Below are 22,592 nucleotides of genomic sequence, written 5' to 3'. Positions count from 1 at the left end.
GTTCCTCTGAGCCTGAGGTTTAACAAGCTGTGCATAAAGACAAGCTTGTGTGGGCAGTGTTCCTCTTAATCATAGCTATGAATGTTCAGCAGGAACCCTACAGGGAGGGGAAACTTGTTAATTGAGATCTCGATTCTCCTGAGGTGTCTCCTATAACTCCAAGCTCTCCATTTCTTTTATTTTTTTTCCATCCCAGACATTTTATTAGCTCACGCAGGCCACACTTGAGGGCACAATTTAATGAGGTTTGTGCATTGTTGATATTTGTGAGAGCCACCAACCATCCAGAACACTGTACATGCTGGATTAAAATGGAGGAAAGACATTAAAGACAACATAATTCATCTTTTAATTCTGCTGAATTGTTACAGATCAATGAAGTGCATTTCAGTTTGAACTGGGTACTAGATTATACTACCCCCGCCCCCCTCCTCCAACAACAAATACACTCACTCTCGTGCAGTCTTCTTGTTCTGATAATGTAATCAGCATTTTCAACATACACCCAAAAATCTAACTTCTGTGTTACCTAGTGAGTGGCTAGTTCCTTTTACCTTTTTAAAAATGATGCCCCACTGAACTGTGTTTTGTGGATGTGGTGGCAGATTTCTTGCATGTTGTTTTAAATTGCATCTAAACCGTATGGCTACTTATTAAAGCAGAGACCTCTATATTCACACACTCGTTCAGCCTGCGACTACGGGTCTCAGCAAAGCGTCATTTGCTGAAAACGCGCTTTTTTTATCGTTTCAAACTCGAAAACTCTCAGACAGAATGAATTAATGATTGATGAGAATGACGTCAAAACTTTGCAAAGAGTACAAATCAGTGTACTCTAAATTATTGATTGACGAGTACACCAGTGTGTCACAAACATTTTGTCCTACCTTTGACATTAGTAAAAAAATGACAAATCCTTTTGCTGCATTTCAGACTCTGTAAAAAGAACAAAGAGCTTTGTAATATTTTAATTTCTAGCAAATTTGTAATCAGTTCAGTGAAAAAAAATTGATTATGCGACCACTTGAAATTCATTAGAAATGAAGTACATTTATTCATTTGCGCAAAACATTTGTTTGATGACCTTGTGATCATGTTTGACAACACAAAACTGCAGACACATTGGTAGCATCTTTCATTCATGCCAATAAACGTAAGAAATCTTTTTTTTTTTTTTTTTTTTTGGGGGGGGGGGGGGGGGGTGTTGTGAAGCCGATACAGGAGGTCTGTGGAAAAGTCCAAACTGGGGCAACTGTCAAAGTCCATTTCACTGCTCAGCTTTCATCTGCCTCCAGGTTAATGTTGTTACCAAACTTGGCATAAAGCTGCACCTTCAGATCACTCAACACTTGCTGTATCGCTGACACTTGTTTCTCAAGGTCTTGGACCTCTTGCTCCAGTGTTTCCTGATTACAGAACACAGAAACTCCAATTACAGAACAGCCAGTTCAATTTCCCCACAGCAGGCAAGCAACAGACACAAGACATTTCCCAAACCGATTTCACCAAATGACTCTATTTATGTCATCAAAAGCACATTCCAAACACTAAAAGAGATCATTTTAGGTAAGAAATCATCTAAAATGACTGATATAAATCCACATTAAAATATAATCTGCCGATATAATGACTGAGCTGTCTTCGACACATTTGTCATTCAAGCTTTGCAGCAGACTCCTTTCAATCAATCAGTTCAGGGCTGTGCAGTATGTCCTATTGTGATAAAGTCACAGCAACACAAGGACAAATGGAGACATAATGGAAATTACAGAAGGGAGAAGGTTTAATCTGAAGTCCCTGTTGGTTAACGTCTCTCATGTAGCAGCCACAGAGCACTGCCATTGCTACACGTCTTTCCAAAAGTTGCGTCAGGAAGCTCTCAAACCTAAATTTGAAACTTAGACTTGTACTTTTTGTAAAATGGGAATTTTTGAAAGGGAACTGAATTATGAATACTTGTCAGGCACAGATAACAATGACTGCTTTTTGGACATAACAGCAGGACTGCTAGAAATCCTTTACCCAGTGGAGCATTTCTAAAAATACTCTCAATTAACAAATGCTTTTATTTTAAATTATGTATTATCAGATAAATGTATAAGTCTAAATCAGGTCTGAGTGATGAAAAGACTCAAAATCCTTATTGATTTATGAAGAAATTCTTGGTCTTAAGAGATTTTGGAATTAATACATTAGATTTTGCAAACAAGATATTCATATCTGCAAAACACATGACACAGTTTTGATGAATTGTGATTCATGGCTAGTAAGCAGTAGGTATAAATGAACAGGCATTTAGCACTGTTTGTCCACGCACTTCTGAAAGTAATTATAAACTACACAACAGGCACATTTGTCAAACTGTGCTCAGTGAGTCTGTTTAGATGAGTTCTGAATGTTGTGCATGCAACGATATTTTCAACTCTGCACAACAACACATTCGAGAAAGCAAAAAGCATGCAAAATTCACTTTTCCCTCAACTTTTTGGGACTGCACTGGCCTCCAGTACTGATAAGCTGACTTACAAAGGAATGACACGACAAGGACAAATCTTTGTGTTTACAGAAAGGAATGTCTTTGAAACAAACCGTGATCGATAAAAGCCGTTGAAATTTGAAAAGAAGCTCACAAGACAGTGATTTAGAAAAGGTATTGAGAAACCGTCTGCGTTACACTTACCTTTGCGGATTCCAGCATCTCTTGCGTTTCGTCCTGGGAGTGATTTATAAAGACGTCGCCGATTTGATAAGGGATAAATAGAGAGTTGTCGTCAAACAGCATTAGGTCATCACTGGCATCCTGAAGGTTCTGAAGAGTTTTCTGCACGAAGACATTCACAGTCAGTCAGTTTGAGGTGGTTGCAAATAAACCTCGGTAGTTTAGGCGTCATTTAGCATCACAGTTCAAGATCGGTTTGTGTAATGCATCATTCAAACAACAAAACTGGATGAACTGTAAATGTTAAATTATCTTGATGTTGCGAATGGGGGGGGGGGGGGGGGGGGGGGTATACACAGCAAATTAGCAGCTCACAGCTGACCACAGCTGATGAGGATGTGGGTAACAACACACAGGGACAACACAGGGGCTGAGAATATGGTGCAAGCCAAACTTTTCACATACATTTCTCTCTAGAATACAAATGTGAAGGATTTGAGGTTTATTCTGCGTTTCTTCAATACTGTAATGATTTACTGAAGTCAAAAGGAATTTGACAACTGCAGGCAAACAACTCATCTACTAATGTTTCTACAAAATCCTGAATGAATCCTTTATTCTGGAATGCCTGAAAGACATCTCGCAAGATTTAAATCTCACAAGAAGAACAACATTAATGCATTACCCTTCAGATCTAGGATGGAGGGACTAACAGCATCTGCAGCTATCTGACAAAGAGCTGCGCATAAAGGTGAAGCTGTCAATTCCCTGGCCAACTGGTTCTTAAACTGACCTATAACAAGATCAGGTACAAGCAACAGAAATGAGCTTCCTCATAACAGCATCTGGTTTCAGCTTTAGAGATTGAGGATGAGGAGCTCAGTTACTCAGGAGGAACTTGGTACAGCTGCTGCTCTGCTGATCATTAGGAGCCAGTTCTGGCATCTGATTAGGATGCCCTCTGCACACCTCCTCGGAGAGGCATTTCAGGCATATCCAACTGGGAGGAGATCCCAGGACATGAGAACATCGATTGAGTCGGTTCTGGGGTAATTTTAAAGTAAGATCATTAGAAACATCTCCATGGATATTCGTCAATCATTCACCAGCAACACAATGTTTAGCTTCCATAATGACAACTAATTAAAGTCACTTTTCCAGCAACTAGGCTAGAAAGTGAAACCAGTGCACAAGTGACAAAGGAATGAGTCTACTTTGTGTTGAATTCAAACACAAGCCCATTCAAATAAAAAGCTAAATAGTCAGACTTCTCCTCCAGTCATTAGCCCAGTTCAATCTTCCTGATCAGAGTGCCAGTTGTCATTTTGAATTTAATGTAATAATTTTATCTAGATATAAAAACTCACATCTGGGTGTAATTTGACTTTTGTAAATTTAATTGAACGCTAAATCCTTGCTCGGATATAAGACTATAAAACATGTCTTCCCAGCCCCGGTAACACTCACCCTCTTTTCCAATATCTCATTCTTCAGCTCCGTCATCCGATTCGTGTTCCTGGCAAATTTATTGATCTTCTGCTGGTCTTCAAACGTTACATTCACATCTTCAACTGCCTGCAAACAAGGAGAAATGACTTGAGGTTGCAGTTCATTTTAGCCTGTTAAACATGACAATCCTAGATGCGCTGACAGAATTTAACTTATTCTGCTATGAGTTATAAGTATTGATCAGCAGCAACTTTTCCAAAGATGAAATCACAAGCATTACAAAGACATGCTGTGTTAACTGAAAAAACAAAAAAAAAGACCCACCACCTTATGAATGGAGAAGCATTTAGTAAGATTAAAGCAAGCCTTATAAATAAAGAATGTGTGGTGGTGTTGTTTTAAATCAAGCGTAAGGAATAAAACCAAAGAGCTGTATTCAGTTTCATTTAGAGTGACCAAGTGGCCTACTTTATGCAGGATTGCACAATGTTTTTATTTTTCCACCTCCTGTCCTACATTTCGAATTGGCTCCAATTCACCACAGCACAGGTCTGGCTTTTGGCTGACTATATAACGAAATCTACCACAAATAAAAGTTATGTGGTGTGTTTTTGCTGGCACTAGACTGCAATTTCCCTTTTGAGAGAGTAGAATCAATAAATAAACTATGCATTTTTCATTTGAACCTCAAATACATGTAATCTGGTTGATTTGTCCAGTGCTAAAATTAATTTATTCAGCGCATCCCTCCTCAACACAAAGATTATTAGGAGGGGAACAGCAGATGAAACACCAGAACAAATATTAAACAAGTACTGCCAACCAAGACCATTGCATTAAAAAAATAAAAAGCAACAGCTGGAAAATTGGTTGTAAAGGTGCATATAGATTTGTACCCGTCAGTCACATCCTCTGCAACCCGCATAGCTTTATCAGACTGCCCTCTTAGCATTAGCGTAACCCACATTGTCCAACACATGAAAACTATTTGCTCCACATTTGGCTTGTTGTGATATGGTCATCCTACTGTGCTGTTGGCCCCTCAGAAACATTTAAATATAAACTGAGTGAGACTGAGCAGGGTATTGGTCATTTATTGGGGACATATACTGCTTTAGCTTGTCGTTTCTTAGACAGTTAACTACAGGCCGATTTTTATTTTGTTTGCTAGCATGCTAGCTTGGGTGTCCCATCACCTGCAGCGGCCACTGCCCTGATCTGGATATTGAGCTCATTGTTTCACCACATAGTTGTTAAGCTCGCACGAACAACAGCTGCAAAATTACAACGTATGTCGAGCTAGTGTTTTAACCCAAGGAGATATCGCTTTACGGTAGCTACACGAGGGTGTGACGGCGCTTTCAAATATCACCGCCGTGAGAAAGCTCGGCGTCTTACTCGCACACATACACGATGCCACCTTCTTTCTGCATCCCCTGTTAAAACAGCGATAGAGTAACGCATATGCAAGACAAAAAAGTGGATTTTTGTTTAAAAATATTGCTTACCACGGATGATTTCATGGTCGCTGCCATCTTTGCTTCTTCGACTGTTCACCCGCAGCGTCGCTCAGCGGGATAAATATCCCGACACTGCCACCTATCAGCAGGCCTGATCTGGAGTTTGACCCCCACAAGTTGGCCAGAAAATGTGTTTACTTCTCTCAAACTGTTTGTTTAGTTCTTTCCCTTCTTTTTGAGTTTTCGTGTGATTGATTTGTTTATTTAGTTGAGTTCATGTTCTGGTAACTATAGTTAGATATGTCGCAAGATGCTTTCCCTTACATTTACATCTAGAAGCTGAAATTTGACTTATTTAAAAAATAATTCAGCCATTTTTTGTTCTGTTGTAGGTAATTATCTCAATAAATGTGCAATCGTGCTTTACACTGGTTGTGTAAAGCACTTTGGGGTCCTTAGGGACTAGAAAAGCGCTATACAAATACAGGCCATTTACCATTTCAATACGCCAAACAAGTTATTATGCCAACCGGAACTGCTGTTCTGTAAATATTTGCACACAGTACTGCACCCAAGTTCAAATATTTAATGAATACATCTGTAATGGGAGAAGACTAGAAATTCATATTTGTCTAGACCGAATTACAATGCACCACCTGTAGCATCACTGGCATTTTAGTCTGAGTGAAAAACAAATCATAAATATGCAGGTTTTTCTGTCTCAAAGTCAGCAGTCTTTATCTAACTTTGTAGGAGCCACTAGCATACCTAGTAGGCTGTTACGCGTTGGTGCACCATGAAGAGTTTTCTTGAGGCCCCTCAGCTGCAGGCCTTGCATGAAGTCACCAAACAGGGGAATCCAACTCCCACCTCAGCATGCAGTCTATAGGATACAGTCGAGCCATTGTTTTCATGGATTCCAAGGCTTGCCATAATAAAGTCAATAAATAGTGCACATGTTATAGTCTTTTTTAGTTTGTTTCTTAAGCATGCTTGTTTGTGATAAAACGCTTTCACATACTTTGGTTGACATCTTCCAGGAGTCAAATGACTTCTAGAAGTTAAATCCAATAAACAAAAGCCTTTGTCAGCATTATCATGGCCTAGTTACAAAAAAAAACAAAAAACATAAAGATGAGTTCATCTTCAATACCATATTGACATACACTGGTAAACAATAGTATCTAACTTGTTACCCGCCTTGATGACCTCTTTTCTTTTTTTATCACATAATACCAAAACAACATAATGGGTATGTTAAAGCACATCTGTGTGATTAGATTTATTTTTTATCAATCAACTGCATCTTTAAAAACTAAATCAGTAAGAAAAAATGCTTAAAGTGTTATCTTCAAATTAACCAGTGCCAACATAGTTATTTTGGGTTTTGTCAGTGTGGATGCTTGCCAGACCAGTATCCTTAATATACATCCTGTTAGGTCCCCGCCAGATTGGTCAACAAACTGTTTGGACCGCCTTATCACAGCAGGCTTGGACAGATTCACACCTCATTATGATCTCGTCAGGGTATGTTCAGGATGCCACATGGAGATTACTGTGAGTTGATCAAAGTACCAATACAGCGCACTTTCTTTTTTTTCCAGAGGAAATCCAGCTGCCAACTTGAAAACAGACCCACCCATTTTGACACACACATAAAGTGTCCAGTTAACAAAAGTCTATATACATAGTTGGGCAAAAGGAGGAAGTCCATCTCAGACAGACACGCCGTATCCTTAAGAAGGAAGTCAAGTAACAAGGTAAGACATTTCACTGAAAGCAGTATTAAAATGTTTAAATGGCTTTGCAAAAGTCTTAATAGATGTTAACCATTATTTGCAGATTGTCTTTGCTTATCAGTACAACATAACAATATGACATTTCTATTTCATTTAATTCTATTGCAACCTGCAGATCTTAACTGGGAAAAAGATGGGAAACGAGCAGTCAGTAAACATAGAAGAGCTATCCAAGGTAAAACAATGCAAATTACATGGCAGACATTACAGGCTAAAAGTTGCACGTGCCATTTTCTATATTTGTTGACATCAGTCACAAGATGCACACTTTTCCAAAACTCTAGCATGCACAGGTGACAGGTGAAAAAAACTCTGCTTCTCTTTAAAGATAACCCATCTAGACTAGAAAGCACAATGCTGACGTTGTTATTTACTCACAGAATGGGACAATTCCTGAAAAGCATGAGAATGGAACCGTGAATGGCATCTCTATAGAAGTCACGTCTGGCGGACTGGAGATTAATGGTACATGAGTTTTATTTTATTTTTAATTTCTCTTAGGATAAATAACATCCAAGCAATCTGTGATGATGTTCTGCCTGATCTACAGTGGTGGTGCCACTGTAAAGCATGAGCAAATCAATGCTCAACACTGGCAAATTAAATTCTTACTTAAGAATGAATTTTATTAATGTCAGACTGTTGTGTTTTACTGTATCACGCTTTATGCTGATATACTTTAAGGTTCTCCTTCAATGAAAAAAAGCAAATTAATTTTACAAATTTATTAGTGGTGATTAATCCTTTAATCCTTTTAATACTCTGCAAACACAGTGACTCCCAGTTGCACGGTGTCTGAGTAAACCACAGGTGTTTTCTCAGGAATTAACAAGGAGCAAGTATTTGACTTGTCAAGGTGTGGTGGTTTGTGTCTTCACTATAAAAATAAAATACTGTGGGATTCCCATGGCTCTTGACTGTTGATTCCTGAGATAACGTTCTCACACTGACTTGCCCGTGTTTACTAGCTCGTGGAAATTTTGCTGAATTTTATGGCAACTGTTGAAATTCTCTTTAAGCTAGAAGTAAAAATCCCTCTATGGGCTAATACTAAACAAAATGACACTTATGTTTAAAAATAAATTCCATAAAACCCAGAAATGTTCATTTTGACCCTTTTAAGCTGACTCATTAGGGGGATGTTTGTTAAGGTGGAAGTTCATAGAAAAGGTCCAGAATCAGAATCAGGAAATCGCTTTGTAATAGACATTTAATTAAGGTGTAATAAGGTGTGTCATTCAAGCTGCAAAATATTAAATAAATATTTCAAAGCTAAAAAAAAAAACTATGTGCAGTATTTACAAGATTCAACAAATGATGTTGCCAGGTCCAGATGTCGCAGGGAGGAACTGATACATTTTAACAGGAATGATGTGCTTTGACGTTCCATGTTGCATTGCTGTGGTATTAGCCTTTGGTGAATGTGCTCCTATTACTGCCTAGCACATCATGGACGCAAAGTGAAGCATTATCTATGAGTTCACATGACTTTGACATTTTTCGCCAAGCTCCACAATTTCCAGATTTATGGGCCTTGAGGATCACTTTGTTGAGTTTGTCGGTGTCCATAAAGGTGCTTAATGTAGTTTCCTTTAGTTAAAAGTAACAAAACACTTTCCCCAAATTAACTAAAGCTATGACGTGAAGCACTTGTTAAGACTTTGGGTTTAAAATCTCTATATATTGTGTTGAAGAGATATCAACTGAAATGGAACTAGAGCTGGGCTGCACTTTCATGCAATGCCAATTTGTACCACTAGGTGGTATAGTAAGTCCATGTAATCTTTATTTAAACAGACAAGTAATTTATTGTTGTTTACAATGGCAGCCTGGCAAAATGCAAAATATCCAAAGAAAGAAAGAAAGAAAGAAAGGAAAAGCACCACCACACATCTGAAAACATCTGAACACACCCAGTGGTAAAATGTTGCTGCCTGGTCTTTAAGCATATATGTCCAACTGTTATTTTATAGTAATTTTTTTCCTGAAAAAAAAAAAGAAATTTAGCCTGGGTTTAACAATAGTTTCAGTCCTTTGTTTCAATGTTTTTCCTGTATGTGGCATTTTGCTTATTTTGCCACTTTTTTATTTTTCAGGTAAAAGTGAAACTACAGTCTGCCAAAATGGCAAGGCCCACTCTTTAAACTCTGCCATAAAATCAACTGATGTGATCGTCAAATCAGAGTGTCAACCTGATATTGCCCAAGCTGTTTCTGAAGTTCCTGACACCAAAATTCAAGCCGTTTCTGAAGCCTCTGACACCAAAATCCAAGCCGTTTCTGAAGACCCTGACACCAACACCCAGAAGGAAGAGGTCAAGAAAAGCAAAGGAGAAAGAGGTCGTCGTCATTTTGGCAAATTGTTCAAAAAGAAAACAGAACCTAAAGCTGAAGCTGAGACTGTTGAAGAGAAAGAAAAAGAGACACAGAGTGAAGATCAAGTGGATGTAAGTGTTCCTCCCACTGAGCCACAGCAGGTGAGGGCACTTTTCATGTTTATTCTCATCAGATGAGACAAGCAGAGCAAGTCAGGTTACTTTGCATAGCACATTTTACACACAAGGGCAATTCAAAAGGATTTTCTAATGTACGGATGAATGGCCACTGGAATCTATGATGTATGAACTGCAATGAAAGTATGCAAAAACACAAATAAACTCATAGTAGAATTTTAAAGGTAATGGTAATGTTGCCATATCAATTAAAAGCAATGGGAAAAGGAAAAGTCTTTAGCTAAGTTTTAAAAACTGATCAATTATGGTAAATTATGATAATGCTCATGTTGTGCAATAGACCTCCATTGATTCTGAAAAACAACAACAATAATGTAAATACATATAGCAGATACAATGCTTGCCCTTAATTAAAAAAAAATAAAATGGAACCACACACCTTCCTTTATTAGAGCGAGCACACACACTGTGTTGTGTTTCTGAATTATGTTATTTTATCATTCTGCAGCTAACATTAACTAAAACAGAGTAAGCAGGAGTGCATATGCCCAAGGGTATAACCCTTTTTAAAAAAATAAATAAATAAAACAAGATAAATATGTCACACGTTGTTTGTCTTTGACAAAGATTAGTGGGCGTGGGCCTCTGCAGCACTGACGCCGACGCCCACGACAGGAAATTCAGAGAGCACAAAGATGTGCCGCTCACATTGTTAGTTTTGATCTTATCATGGGATTTCCTGAAAATGTCTAAAAAGGGGGGGGCACACTTTTTTATGTTGTGCTGTTTTTGTCAATTATCAGTTGACCAGATAGCCAGAAGACACTTGGCATAATCAAAATTCCCTGATGTCGACTTTTAGCTGTGCAAAGAAAATTATTTTATTTTGTCAGCCTGCCAAACACTCCAAATCATTTTAGCAATGTAATGTAGTCCAACACACCAAGCATTCTATGCATTTAACTATGTTTTTCCTTTTTGTTTTTTTGCTTTTTTAGCTTTGTTTACAATGGGCAACATAATGTAGAATAGCGCTTATTTCAAAAAACAAACAACTAAATAAGCAAGTAAATAAATACAAATGTAAGCATGTTACACTACATGACTAATTTTTCTGATTACTCGTGATCAACCACACGATTATCATGAGTGCCCTGGGAAATAAACACAAGTTGTATGTTGGTTTACATAATTTAATACAAGTGGAGCGGAAGCTGGCGTTATAACTCACATTGACCATCAAGACGGAAATGAATGAACATTAAAAAATTGAATTAGCAACATAAAAGCAGATATTTCAACACAAATGGGTGATGGTGACTTTACAGCCACAACTGTGGAGGATACACTGAGTGAACATGCCATTAGCAAAGCTGAGGAGCTTGTTAGAGACCCTTTAAAAGATTAAACATCAACGTTCAGAGCAGAGAGGGTTGAGAAATCTGACTCAAAAGATGATACTGTTGTAGAGGGACAGACGAGAGAGAAAACTCTGGCAAAGGAGTTCACTTCCACCACTCCAAAAGCTGCAGCAAGTTGTGTTGAAGCAGTTTTGGCAGTTGCCTCTGACTGCGCAGTAATTGCGTCAGAGCTGGGAGTAGGTGAAGCAATTACTGAAGACAACAGTAAAGGAGCTGCAGACAAGTCAGCTGATGTAGTGCTGATTGAAACTGCTGAACCCGAATCTAATGCTGTCACTCCTGAGACTGGGGAAGCAAATGACATTACCTCCCTAGACAAAGAGGCTGTGACTGGAGTGACGGAAACAATCTCTGAGGTTGTTCATGAGAACCCAAACTCCGCAGCCGTAAATGAAGACATGCCTGTAAAAGAAGCCGCTGTCCGTTTTCAGAATGGAAATCTAGTTAAGGTGGATCTGGCCCATGAGGAGGTCACTCCTGATGATGCACCACAGCTGAAGATGTGCTACAAATAAGTGAGCAAGACAATATTAGCCTTATAACTACTAATGAGTCTGGAGAAATGTTCGGTAGTTGTCCCAAAGAAGAAATTAATGTTGCAGAAGCCTGAAGCTACTTTAAAATCTCCAGCAACTGAAGTCAATCCACATTGTATTCTAGAGATTATTATAGTAGACATCGAAGTTGAAGAACATGTGATAACTGAGATAGAAACAGAATCAACAATTTGAACCACGCTTCAGGAGCCTGCAGTGGATAACAACAGCACCGTCAAAGAAGAGGACATTGTGGCAACAGCTTTTGTGCTTCTCTCTGGAGAACATGAAGAGCGTCTTTCCCATTCAGAACAAGCTTTTTCAGATCAAGCTTAAACAGTGGCAGACAGTGTTGAGGAGAATACTTCAGTCCAAGGTTTATCTACTGAAGGAGAGGTAGAGGTTGCAAGTTCTGAAAAAGCTGTAGAAGAAAGTGACATAGAAAAGGTTAAGAATCTAAAGATAATGAAAGCCATGACACACCTGAACAAACCCTTGTAATCTTAGAGGAAGCAGGACGAGAACCCAAGCCCTTTGTAAAGAAGATGGTAACAGTGAGGGTTAGGGTTTGTTTTTTTTTCAGAAATCCTACAAATAATTTAAACAAACTTGAAGAACTAACAACTGAAGGACACCGCAGAAGATTTAGAGCCTTATGTTTTAGTCTAAGAAGAATACTGAGGAGAATACTGCCCTGGAGAATGCTGATCAAGGATAGATGTTGTCATGTGTGATTTATATGTGAGCCTTGGGATTAAATCCTAAAAAGATAATCCAACCTTGTTTTTGTTTTATTTCTCCAAATAGCCTGGGAAAGATAGTAGAGAACAAATAAAAATGAGTCACTATTTCTCATCCTTGAGACAACTGAAAATGAACATTTCACCTCTGAAGATTCTTAAACTGCCATCTGATGAGCCTGTGGCAAAGTGTGGCGATGCACTCCCAGGCCAGAAGTTAAATACACCTCTAGGTGGAGAGTGATACTGAAGAGACGCATGAGAGGCGGTGCAAACCGGATAGATTCAACATGTGATGTACAGAATTTCCTTAAGGCGTCTCAGTCACAAGCTCAAACATTGAACATTTACCTCTTAGGTTTCAGTCACCTATAGCTGTTGAGAAAAACAACAAGCCTGGTGACTGAAAGATAATTTCACCAGTCCTCCGTATTATTGACATCCACGAGTCTTCAAACAAACAAATAAATTATGAATGAGCAGTGATCAATAAGCAGACACGGAAATATTAATTTGAAGTTTCCTTTTCTCATTCATTCATTATTTCAGTCATACTGTGTTTAATGACAAATAATACTTAAAGGGACATATTGTGCTCATTCTGTGCTTTATGTTCTTAGAGATTTTATTCAATTCAATTCAGTTTTAATGGTATAGTGCCAAATAACAACACTTACTCAAAGTGCTTTATATTGTACAGAGAAAACCCAACAAATGAGACGACCCCTTATGGGAAACACCCACTTGATAGAAGTGGGAAGGAAAAACTTGCTTTTAACAAGGAGAAACCTCCTGCAGAACCAGGCTCAGGGAGGGGCAGCCATCTGTTGTGACCGGTTAGGGGTTACAGAGAGAAGACGGGACAAAAGAAACTCCCTGACAGAGAGCCAGTTTGACAATTAAGATAATAAAGAAGAGAATAAAAAATGATTAAATGCAAAGTGGTGTATAAATATAAAGAGAGTGAAAAGAAATGAGTGAAGATTATCTAACATGTCTAGTCTTCTTACACACAAAGTCTTGGTTTTTTACACTTTCACACATACATATGTATATATATATATATATGACTGCTGGATTCAGTCATTTAATCTGAAGCTGGTTCCTTCATTTACATTTTAAACAAATATCCCTCTATTTACCTGTTCTGTATATAATACAGGAATGATTAATAGCAGCCACAATACATTTACGGTTACATAAAATTTAGCAGTACTTGCCACAGGGTCCACACAATCCTGATGGTCATCAAAAACATCTTCAGCTTTACCAGAACTAATTATCATCTGCTTAGATATATAACATAGATACAGATTTATTTGTAATTCTTCATTCTGTACATTTTGGTAACTGTTCAGTTATGTGTGGGCAACATTCATTAAGCAAATGCATTCACAGGGCTAGGATGAACTGAACGTTATATACAGTATATGAAAATCAAGAGAACTGGTATTTAGAATAAATCTTTTTAAAAAGCAAATATATGTTAGTAATCACTGCATGGGTTCATACAAAGTCTTGTTCAGACTGCCACATTCGTTTAAGGACGAGATAGGCTGCATGTAGGCATACATACACTTTGATCATTATAGTGCTGAAAATAAGGGCCCTCGTGTTCCTCACTTCATCCGCTACTTAGAGCAAACGTTTATGCTCTCTTTCCTCTGATTTAAACCTTCTTTCTTCTGATTGGCTGCCCCTCGTAAGTAGAAAGTGGGTCTGGCTACTGTGAGCTGACCTGTGTGACCTGTCTATGTTGCTGGTCTCATTAACTGAAACTTTGGCAACATTTATTTTGGTGCTTGTAACAGAAAATATGGAAAAGCAAAATAGGCCACCTCTACAGTTTCTAATGGGATAATAAATTGGGCCAAAATAATGTATCAAGATTGCTGGAAGAAAAGGCAAAAAATGTATAAATGAATTGACATTGGTTCAGTTCACATATTTTATAGACACACACCATACGGGCATAGCTAGGTATTTGGTTTTCCTGACATTTCTCGAGAAATAACTCTCACACATTGTTGAATATCAATGACTGAGGGGTGGGACACACACATTAATAAAAGGGTGATTGTTGACAATGCCCCGAGTAGGCAGAGGCATGGTTGGAATTGTGCTCCCATCTCAATACTGCGATTAAGACACTCACTGCTTACATATCAGCTCCGCTCTGCTCTAACATAATTCTCAAAGGCGAATTCTTTTGTCATGGTGTACAGGAGACGGCTAACCTAAACCACGAGCCTGAATCATTAAAGGAGCCAGAGAGGGTGACTCCAGTCTCCAGTCCCAAGGAAGAAAACGTCCCTGAAACTGACAACGGAGACAGTGAGCCCGTGGAAAGCAAAGAGGAGAGTAACCCAGAAGAGAATCCAGTTATGAACTTCTTCAAAACCCTAGTAAGTGGCATCATTTGGCAATTTAAGGTGACTTTTTATGCTCCTGCTATTCCTGTTTATCATGTCAAATTAGACTATTTGGGGGAAAAGGGAAAGAACATATGTGCTTTTTTTATCTGCTTCTTTTTCTGAAGAGAAACAGGCAAAAAAATGAAAAATAAATAAAATGAGGTTAATGCGTCTTCCAGTTGTGCCCCAGTCAAAGTGAGATGTGTGGTCATTTTTCCAATCATTTAGCAGTAATAAGTAGTAATACATTGAAAATGTTTCATTAGTTTGTGTGTATTTTTGATTTTTTTTGTTCTATGTAGTGATGTGGGAAGGCGGTATAACTGTATATGACATTAAGTGTAACCGTAGCGAAATCTACCATCATGACAGTGCCAGATGGAAAAGTTGCAACAAGCAGCTATTGTATTTCCTCTTCATCATGCTGTCTTTTGGATTCATGCCGTTTTAAAGAGTTGCCATTGCCCTAGCCCCATGCTAATCAAGTCTTTGAACATGCGGGAATGTGGTGGCCTATTGTTCATCCCATAGTGTGAGCTCACAAGGGAGGCCTGTGCGGTTGGAAGTCGAGATTTGTGAAGATAGAGCGAGGGCAGGCCTACGCCATCTCCGGAGCACAATGGCTGTCACAATGGCAGCGCATGTACTGTATGTGCTCTGTCAGGGACCTCTGTGGGCCTCAGTTAGCTTACCATAAAGGCCTATGTCTGCATTCATGAAAGGCTTCTGTTTTATCCAAATAATTATTTTTCTGTCTCATCAACTGTATCCCCTGGCATTTTGCTTTTCACACTGCTTAACCGCCACATACATAGAGCTCCACAATGCTTACACAGTTCACATTTAAAGATTAAGATTTTTTTCTCTTGTGTTTTTATGTGGATCACGGCACAAAAAATTAAGACGGTTCATTTTTATTCCTCTGTTGCACAGGTGACCCCTACTAAAACGTCCAAAAAGGAAACGGCTACTCCCGATGCCGCTAAAGACAAGGTGAACAGAGGTTCATTTTAACCTATCACTCTCTGCTGCTTTTATCAAACCATATCTCTGATTATCTAATACAGACAGCTATACAATGAGCTGTCACACCCTCATCTGTTCTGTTTCTGTTGCTTGAACTAAGGATGTTCCTGAATTTAAAAAGTAACATTTATTTTTAAAAGGTGATTTATTTTTGCAGAATTTGTGCATAAAGCTTTTTTTTGCATCCTTTGTTTGCTTCAGTTTAACCTTTTTTATAAGTGCTTTCTTTTCTGTTGCAAAATAGTCCCAGAAGGAGACCCAACCAGCGGCAACCACTACTGTGAGCATATAACCCATAAGTTTTGATTCCCATAACCATTGCACTTCACGTTAAATGTATATATTTACTGCACATGGTGAGTTTATTTAATTTCCGGATATGATGCCTTATTTGCTCATTTTACATAGCAATGCATTTTTATTGGGTGAAACTGGAAGGAAATACAGTTGCTGATGTCATATCTGACAAAACTGCTACATCAAAAATGTCTTTGCAGTTTAAGAGGGCTGTGTAAACCATTGCTTTAACAGCCCCTCTCTTTCTTCAATAGGTTGCACAAATATCTGAACCGCCTGCAGCACCCAAAGGAATGTCTGTCCCACCACCCCCACCTCCAGAGCCACCGAAAGTGGAAATCAAAGGAGAGCCAACTGCCAAACCTGTAAAGGCCTCTGCGAAAGAAGAACCTAAAGCTGCTGGAAAGGAGCCTGTGTCCTCGAAAGGAAAATCAGCCAAAGATACTCTGAGCAAATTTTTCCGCCAGAAGGTAAACAAACAGCTTTAACTGCAGATTACAAGATCCAATCACTATTTTAAGGAATAGCTATTCATATAGACACTCACTGCATGTTCAATGAGAACACAGTGTGAAACATACTGTATGTCAGTTTGAGGTATTGCTAGGAGTCAAGACCTCCAAAAGCAATGGCGCTTCAGCAAGTGGAGCCAAAGCCCCGGGCAAGACTGCAGCAGTGGTACAGTAAATGATCATATTCTCAAACTGACCATGGCTCATCAGTTACTAACCGAACAAGAGCTCATTTGTCCAGAGGCACCAGAAATTTGCAATTTACTGTTTCCTAATCGGAGCTATAGTTTTGTGAAGTAGCATTAGTCCTGTGCTGAAACCTTTTCTCTTGGGAGAATCAGGTTTTCTTATTTGTTGAGAATAAGATAAGAAGAATGACGTCGTCCTTACGTTTTTGCATAATACATAAAGACAAAAATAAAAGATCATAGCTTCAGCATAAGGAGCAGAAGCAGGGACAAAGGGCTAACAAGGCTCATCAGCACCCACCAGCACCACAAATGCTCACCCACAACACTGCATCTCCTTTCTTTTAACCGCACTGACTGTTAAGTCACATTTGCATCACTGTGAGCTCAACGAGAAGCCATTACATTTAGCTGCTGCCCAGAGAAGGTGTTATAGGGCATAACTACAACAGATTTCTTTTTTTAATTTTAGTTTCCGTAGAGCCAAAATAAACAACATGTGTATTTTAAAATAAAAAGGCTTTAATTTACAAGATCAAATCGTTATGTTGTTACATTTTTGAGCATCCATGTTTTTTTTTCTTTTTTCTTGCTGGATTTTGTCCCATATTTAAACACAGATCAACCAATTCAACCCAACACCTTTCATTTACATACTGAAGAATTACAAGCTGCCAAGACAGCAATAAACAAAAAATAAATAAATAAAAAGTTAAAATGAACAGACAAACAACATGAAGATGGGTAAAATTTCCAACATACATGCGCTAACAGTAAGTGGAGGAAAAAATTAACTGCTATCTGAAATAATTAAAAAGACAAAATTTCATGAAAAAGAATCACATTTACAACAATCAAACTAAACATAAGTGAGTAAAATAGATTACAACACACACACACACACAAAACAACAACAAACTTCTACTTAGTAAAATAAACTAAAACAAGTAATATCCCTGATGAATATTTTAAGATTCTCCCAGATTCGATCAAAGTGGTTTGGAGTACACAATCTATAAACTGGTTTTGTCCTGCACTTTGGACTCATGCCAGAGGAGCTGTGGGGCTGTGCCATGGGCGTAACTATGTGCTGAACATTGGGGGGGGTCAAGATCTCTGTCTAAATAAATAAATAAATCTGGGTAAATTCCCAGATGATTAAACATGCAACTATTTTGCTGGTAATAATGGAAATGAGTAAAGAGAATCAACAGCCTATTTATGCAAGATAATTCATAATTTTATTGGGGGAGTTATATTGGCTGGGTCTGATTATTGGGGGGGGGGGGGGGGGTCATAACCTCCCTAACCCCCCTGGAAATTACACCTCTGGGTTGTGCTGACATTACAGTGTGGAGCTCTTTCTGACTCTTCTAATGCATTTGAACTTCCTTAACCAGTTGATACAAGTCACCATTCATTGTCATGTTAACATAGTGAGTAGTCCATAAATACAACTTTTCATCTGTTTTGAGGTTCTGAAGTCCTTTTGCATTTCGCTGTCCTGCAGACAATCAGTCATGTGCAACAGCAGCTGTAGGAGCAGAGGTACAGCCAGGTGTAAACTTACATGTGAACTCGAGCCTGTTTAATCTTCCCAGCTGCATTCAGGGAATGTTACATTGATGTATTAAGATGTGAACATGAATCTTCCGCACACAAGCCTCGCTGGAGACGACTGGATAATTACAAACCATCTTGCCTGAGTTACATAACAAACATGCTTTATGGTTAATTACAGGGTTTGAAATGTTCATCGCAATTTGCATCTGTGCAGAATAAAATAACAGTTTTGCTCTACAGGAGACACCAGTGGATGTGCCAGCGCCTGTTGTAGAAGTGCAGGTAAATGAAAGGCAACTTCTCACTCTTGGGGCTTTGTACTCTTTTAGGGAGTGGAATGGTCTTTTGAGCCTCTGATTACACCACGTACCCTCTTCCAAAGCTGTTTTTGTATGTAAAGATTCATTTCTATTTGCTTAGATTCAAAATGAGGTTGAACCTCAGGAGGCAGCAGCAGTGGGGGAAGAGCCTGTTGTAGAAGTGCAGGTAAATGAGCAAGAAGTGCTTAGGAATATTAATTCCTGATTTTCTTCACTCTGCAGGCACCTCTGCAATAATGTTGCCACACTTATATGGTACCATAACATTTCCCACATTTACTCTTTGTAATTCATCCATTTTTTTAAATAATTGTATCGCATCACATCCCAAACTGTACAGATTAAACAACCCCCATTATGGCACAAAATGAGTACGATATAAGATTTAATGACTATCACTATTTACGCTCTTCCAATTCAGGATATAACAAATAACTCTCCCTTTTCTGTAGATAAAGGAAGAGGTACCACAACCAGTGGTAGAAACTGAGGTAAATTAGTGGTGTTTAATGTTCTGGGAAAGCTTTTTTTTCTTTTCTTATGTTTCTTTTAATAGTTAGGGGAGATGAGTGGCTATAAAATAACCATATGAGTCACATTGATAATCACACTATGTGTGAGGCCAAAGTACCAAGATGGCTGACTGAGCTTTAGCAGAAAGACTACAAGTACGAGGAAGCAGCCTTGCAGCCTTGCACTGTTCAACCGTGACACAATCAACCCAGATATCTGGGGTTATGTGACTCTTCTTTTCTTACTTTCTTGAAGAATTAAAGTTTTCCCAAAATGTTTAACTAGCTGTTTCTTTAAAAGTGGACATCTTTGAAATGTAAAGTGAATATTGGTGGGCTTTGCCTTTTTCCTCTTTCTTCCTCTTTACAGATTTTGGCTTTTGCGCTTGACAATGTGGGCTTCCTCACTAGTTCTTATCTTGATCTGATTATACGCTGTCTCTCTACTCTGATCACAGATATCTTTTTACTGCTTTACCTCCTCTTTCATGTCACAGATGGAAGCTCCTACTCTCACTCTGTCACCTAAATCGATGAGCATCCCTTTGATTTTTTTCCCTTTTTTTTTTAGTAAATATTCATGATACATATTTTTCTTTTTCCTGCTTTGGTTAAAGACGGTGGATTCCTCAAAAGCTGGCACCCAGGAGGCTGCTGCAAAACCAGAGCCGCCGCCACCTGCTCAGGAAGAAAAGAAAAGCGCCTCAAAATCCCCATTCCTTTCTTTCTTCAAGCCCCAAGTAAGAACCTATTCCCATAAACATTTATAAGATCTCTGAAAAGAAACAACTCTGAAATACATTAGGTATGAATTGTGGTGAAATTACAGAATGGTAAGTAACAGGTTAATGTGAATTTGAGGTGCTATTAGATCACATGACCACAAAAGTCCAGGCAGTCTCCACAAGTGGAGCTCGGCTCCTCAGGAAAACTACTGGACTGGTAAATACATGAAAATACGTTGCCTCTTGCAAACAGATGCATTATTAACCAGAGTAATTTCATCAATTACGTCTGGTATTAAAACATGCTCTAAACAAGCATTTTTCTCCATTTGCTGTTATCTTTGAGCATATGTCACCGTCACTCGTGATGTTGCGCATGATGTCATATCCTAACAGCAGATGTACATTTTAATCCCACTTCATGTGCCACCTCAAAGTCCATCTGCACTTAACGAGTGAAGTGTATGAGCCACCGGTGTGTGAATCTCAAGCCTGTCAAGGACTAAAATAATTGAATGCTTCATTATGTGCCGCAACACTTTTAGGCTGCTGAGCCCAAGAAGGTGACCCCAACCCCGCCTGCAGCAGCGGAGGCAGCTCAAGCAGTGAAAGCCAAGGAGGAACCTAAAGTGGCAGCCAAGTCTTCAGAGCAAGCTGCAGATAACAAACCAGCCTCTGTGCCTTCCCAAGCTGGCGATGATGCAGCCAGTGTGCCCAAAAAACTGGAAAAGAGGAACTCCATTCAGCTATTCTTTAAAAATCTGGTAAGAAGAACATTACTTTCCCCAAATATTAACATTAGAAACATGCACAATATCCTTATCATTGCATAGTGCAAAGTATTTTTGTATTATCCCCACTAGATGGCAGCAGACACTTAAGGTGTAGGCTCCACATTACTGAAAACCAAGCGGACTGATATAACACATCTGGAAATGCAGTTTAGTTATAGGACAGTTACCGTTACTTAAATGTAACAAATTTAGTCAGAGTCCAATTTAATACATTTGATGCCTGTGAAAGAAATTAATAAAGTTTTTGTTTAACTAAAAAAACAATTAAAGCTTATAAAAGACAAAAATTAAATAAAAATAGATATTGAACGAGTTGCATTTTCTAAAGACACTGCAACAAAATGTACCATTTTCTCCCTGCAAACTGTAGACTCAGAAACGTCCTTCTACAGACGCCGGAGTCCAGACAGAGCCACTGACCGCTGCTCAAGGAGCTGAGAAAGCCAAATGAGACCAGAAGCAACCCTTACGTTTTCCTGTACAGTCTCCTTCCCTCCTTCTCACTTGTACTCAGTCCTTCTTTTTCTCTCTTATCACCTTCTTGAATCCCCTGAGTTACTTTGATTACTTTGTTTTTTAATTGTTACTGCTTAAAAGTCACAATAGCAAAGGTAAGGTTTTGGAAGAATAAAGGAAAGTGGACAGAACAGTTAGCAGGGAGTTGAACTTGTGGAGATTTAAAATGGTCAGAGGTTGTTTGGACATATTTTTTGTCACATAAATGTGACATTTTCTACAGACGTTTAAAATGACTTTTCTCTGTTTTGCAATCTAACATACTGGGCTTATGCAATATATAGTGCCATGCTTTGCCTTGAACAACTATTTTGTGTTAAATCGATAAAACTCAATGTCATATAGGTTCTATTTTTACACTTCACACCAGAGAATTCACGCAGTTAAGGTAATGCAGTGGTTAACATGAAGGACGTAGATATGAGTCATAGAAATGCTCTTAATGGAGCTGGTCTAAGGAGTATTAAAGTTTATATAGCAGAGTGTGCTTGCAGATTTTTGAACTCTATGCAAGTTATATGTGGACTAAAACAAAAAGGTACATGCCAGAACAGCTATCTTTTAGCTTATATGGGACATCACAATCTCTACTGATCTTTGGGGAACTGATTGTAAATACTAAACAAATGCTTAAAAATGCATCCGAGGTATTGAAACTGTGTCTTTGTGCAAATGTGTCCTTGTGGTATGCTCTGCATTACTCATAAATCACAACCGAGAAGCTTTTATTTTGATTTTAGCACTTTGTGTCGTGTCAACTAACAAAAGTTTTCCGGTGTAAGTAAACTGTGTCAGGCGTATGTGCAATTAATGTGACGCTGTAGTTTGTCGTTATGTAGTGTGTATGTGAAACTTGAGCTATCCTGAAGACAATAAATGCAAATAAATATACCACATGCCTGTTTTGCTTCAGAGTTTTCATTTTTAATGTAAGCTATAAAAGCATGAGGAGTGTTATCAAGAATAATTGGATGTTCCAGCAATTTAAAAAACAAAGAAGAAGATGACCAGGCAAGTCTGGCCAAAAAATAAATAAATAAAAGATGCCTCTATTCATGAGCAATGTCATGGCAACCATTTTTATGCATATAAGAGTGCAGCAAAGGTGTAGCGTATCCCGCTACACCCAATCTGGGTGTTAAGCCAAATACTGTAAGTCTGACTCATGTTCATAAAGATCTCTGACAAATCAAAGGAAAAACCTGATCC

At 38.5% G+C, this 22,592-nt stretch overlaps 2 protein-coding genes across 3 annotated transcripts; one reads left to right on the top strand and one right to left on the bottom strand.

The window, feature by feature from the left end:
• Positions 1-950: 950 nt before the first annotated feature.
• Positions 951-5,699, bottom strand: pfdn4 (prefoldin subunit 4). The gene is made up of 4 exons (XM_085444009.1): positions 5,617-5,699; positions 4,127-4,234; positions 2,681-2,821; positions 951-1,406 (listed from the first exon to the last, which is right to left on the bottom strand). Exons 1-4 carry the CDS (start codon positions 5,641-5,643, stop codon positions 1,275-1,277), a joined length of 408 nt encoding a protein of 135 aa, XP_085300135.1. The 5' UTR covers positions 5,644-5,699; the 3' UTR covers positions 951-1,274.
• A 1,392-nt stretch (positions 5,700-7,091) lies between these two features.
• bcas1 (brain enriched myelin associated protein 1) lies at positions 7,092-22,279 on the top strand. Of its 2 annotated transcripts, XM_085444034.1 has the most exons (16): positions 7,092-7,328; positions 7,483-7,542; positions 7,748-7,832; positions 9,464-9,843; positions 14,742-14,921; positions 15,864-15,923; positions 16,201-16,236; positions 16,508-16,723; positions 16,845-16,931; positions 18,757-18,798; positions 18,937-19,002; positions 19,289-19,327; positions 19,966-20,088; positions 20,210-20,290; positions 20,619-20,837; positions 21,238-22,279. In XM_085444034.1, exons 2-16 carry the CDS (start codon positions 7,501-7,503, stop codon positions 21,316-21,318), a joined length of 1,737 nt encoding a protein of 578 aa, XP_085300160.1. In that variant the 5' UTR covers positions 7,092-7,328; positions 7,483-7,500; the 3' UTR covers positions 21,319-22,279. The 2 variants fall into 2 exon arrangements, with proteins under 2 accessions (XP_085300160.1, XP_085300159.1); XM_085444033.1 differs by lacking the exons at positions 16,845-16,931; positions 20,210-20,290.
• The last annotated feature ends 313 nt before the right edge of the window (positions 22,280-22,592 follow it).

This window comes from Copadichromis virginalis, linkage group LG20 (assembly GCF_057382275.1).
Source record: "Copadichromis virginalis isolate Kocher_CV1m ecotype Utaka linkage group LG20, C_Virginalis_male_GT1.1, whole genome shotgun sequence".
Classification (NCBI taxonomy): Eukaryota; Metazoa; Chordata; class Actinopteri; order Cichliformes; family Cichlidae; genus Copadichromis; species Copadichromis virginalis.
Note: the sequence above shows the minus strand (reverse complement) of the source record. Positions and strands in the feature narration are given on the sequence as shown.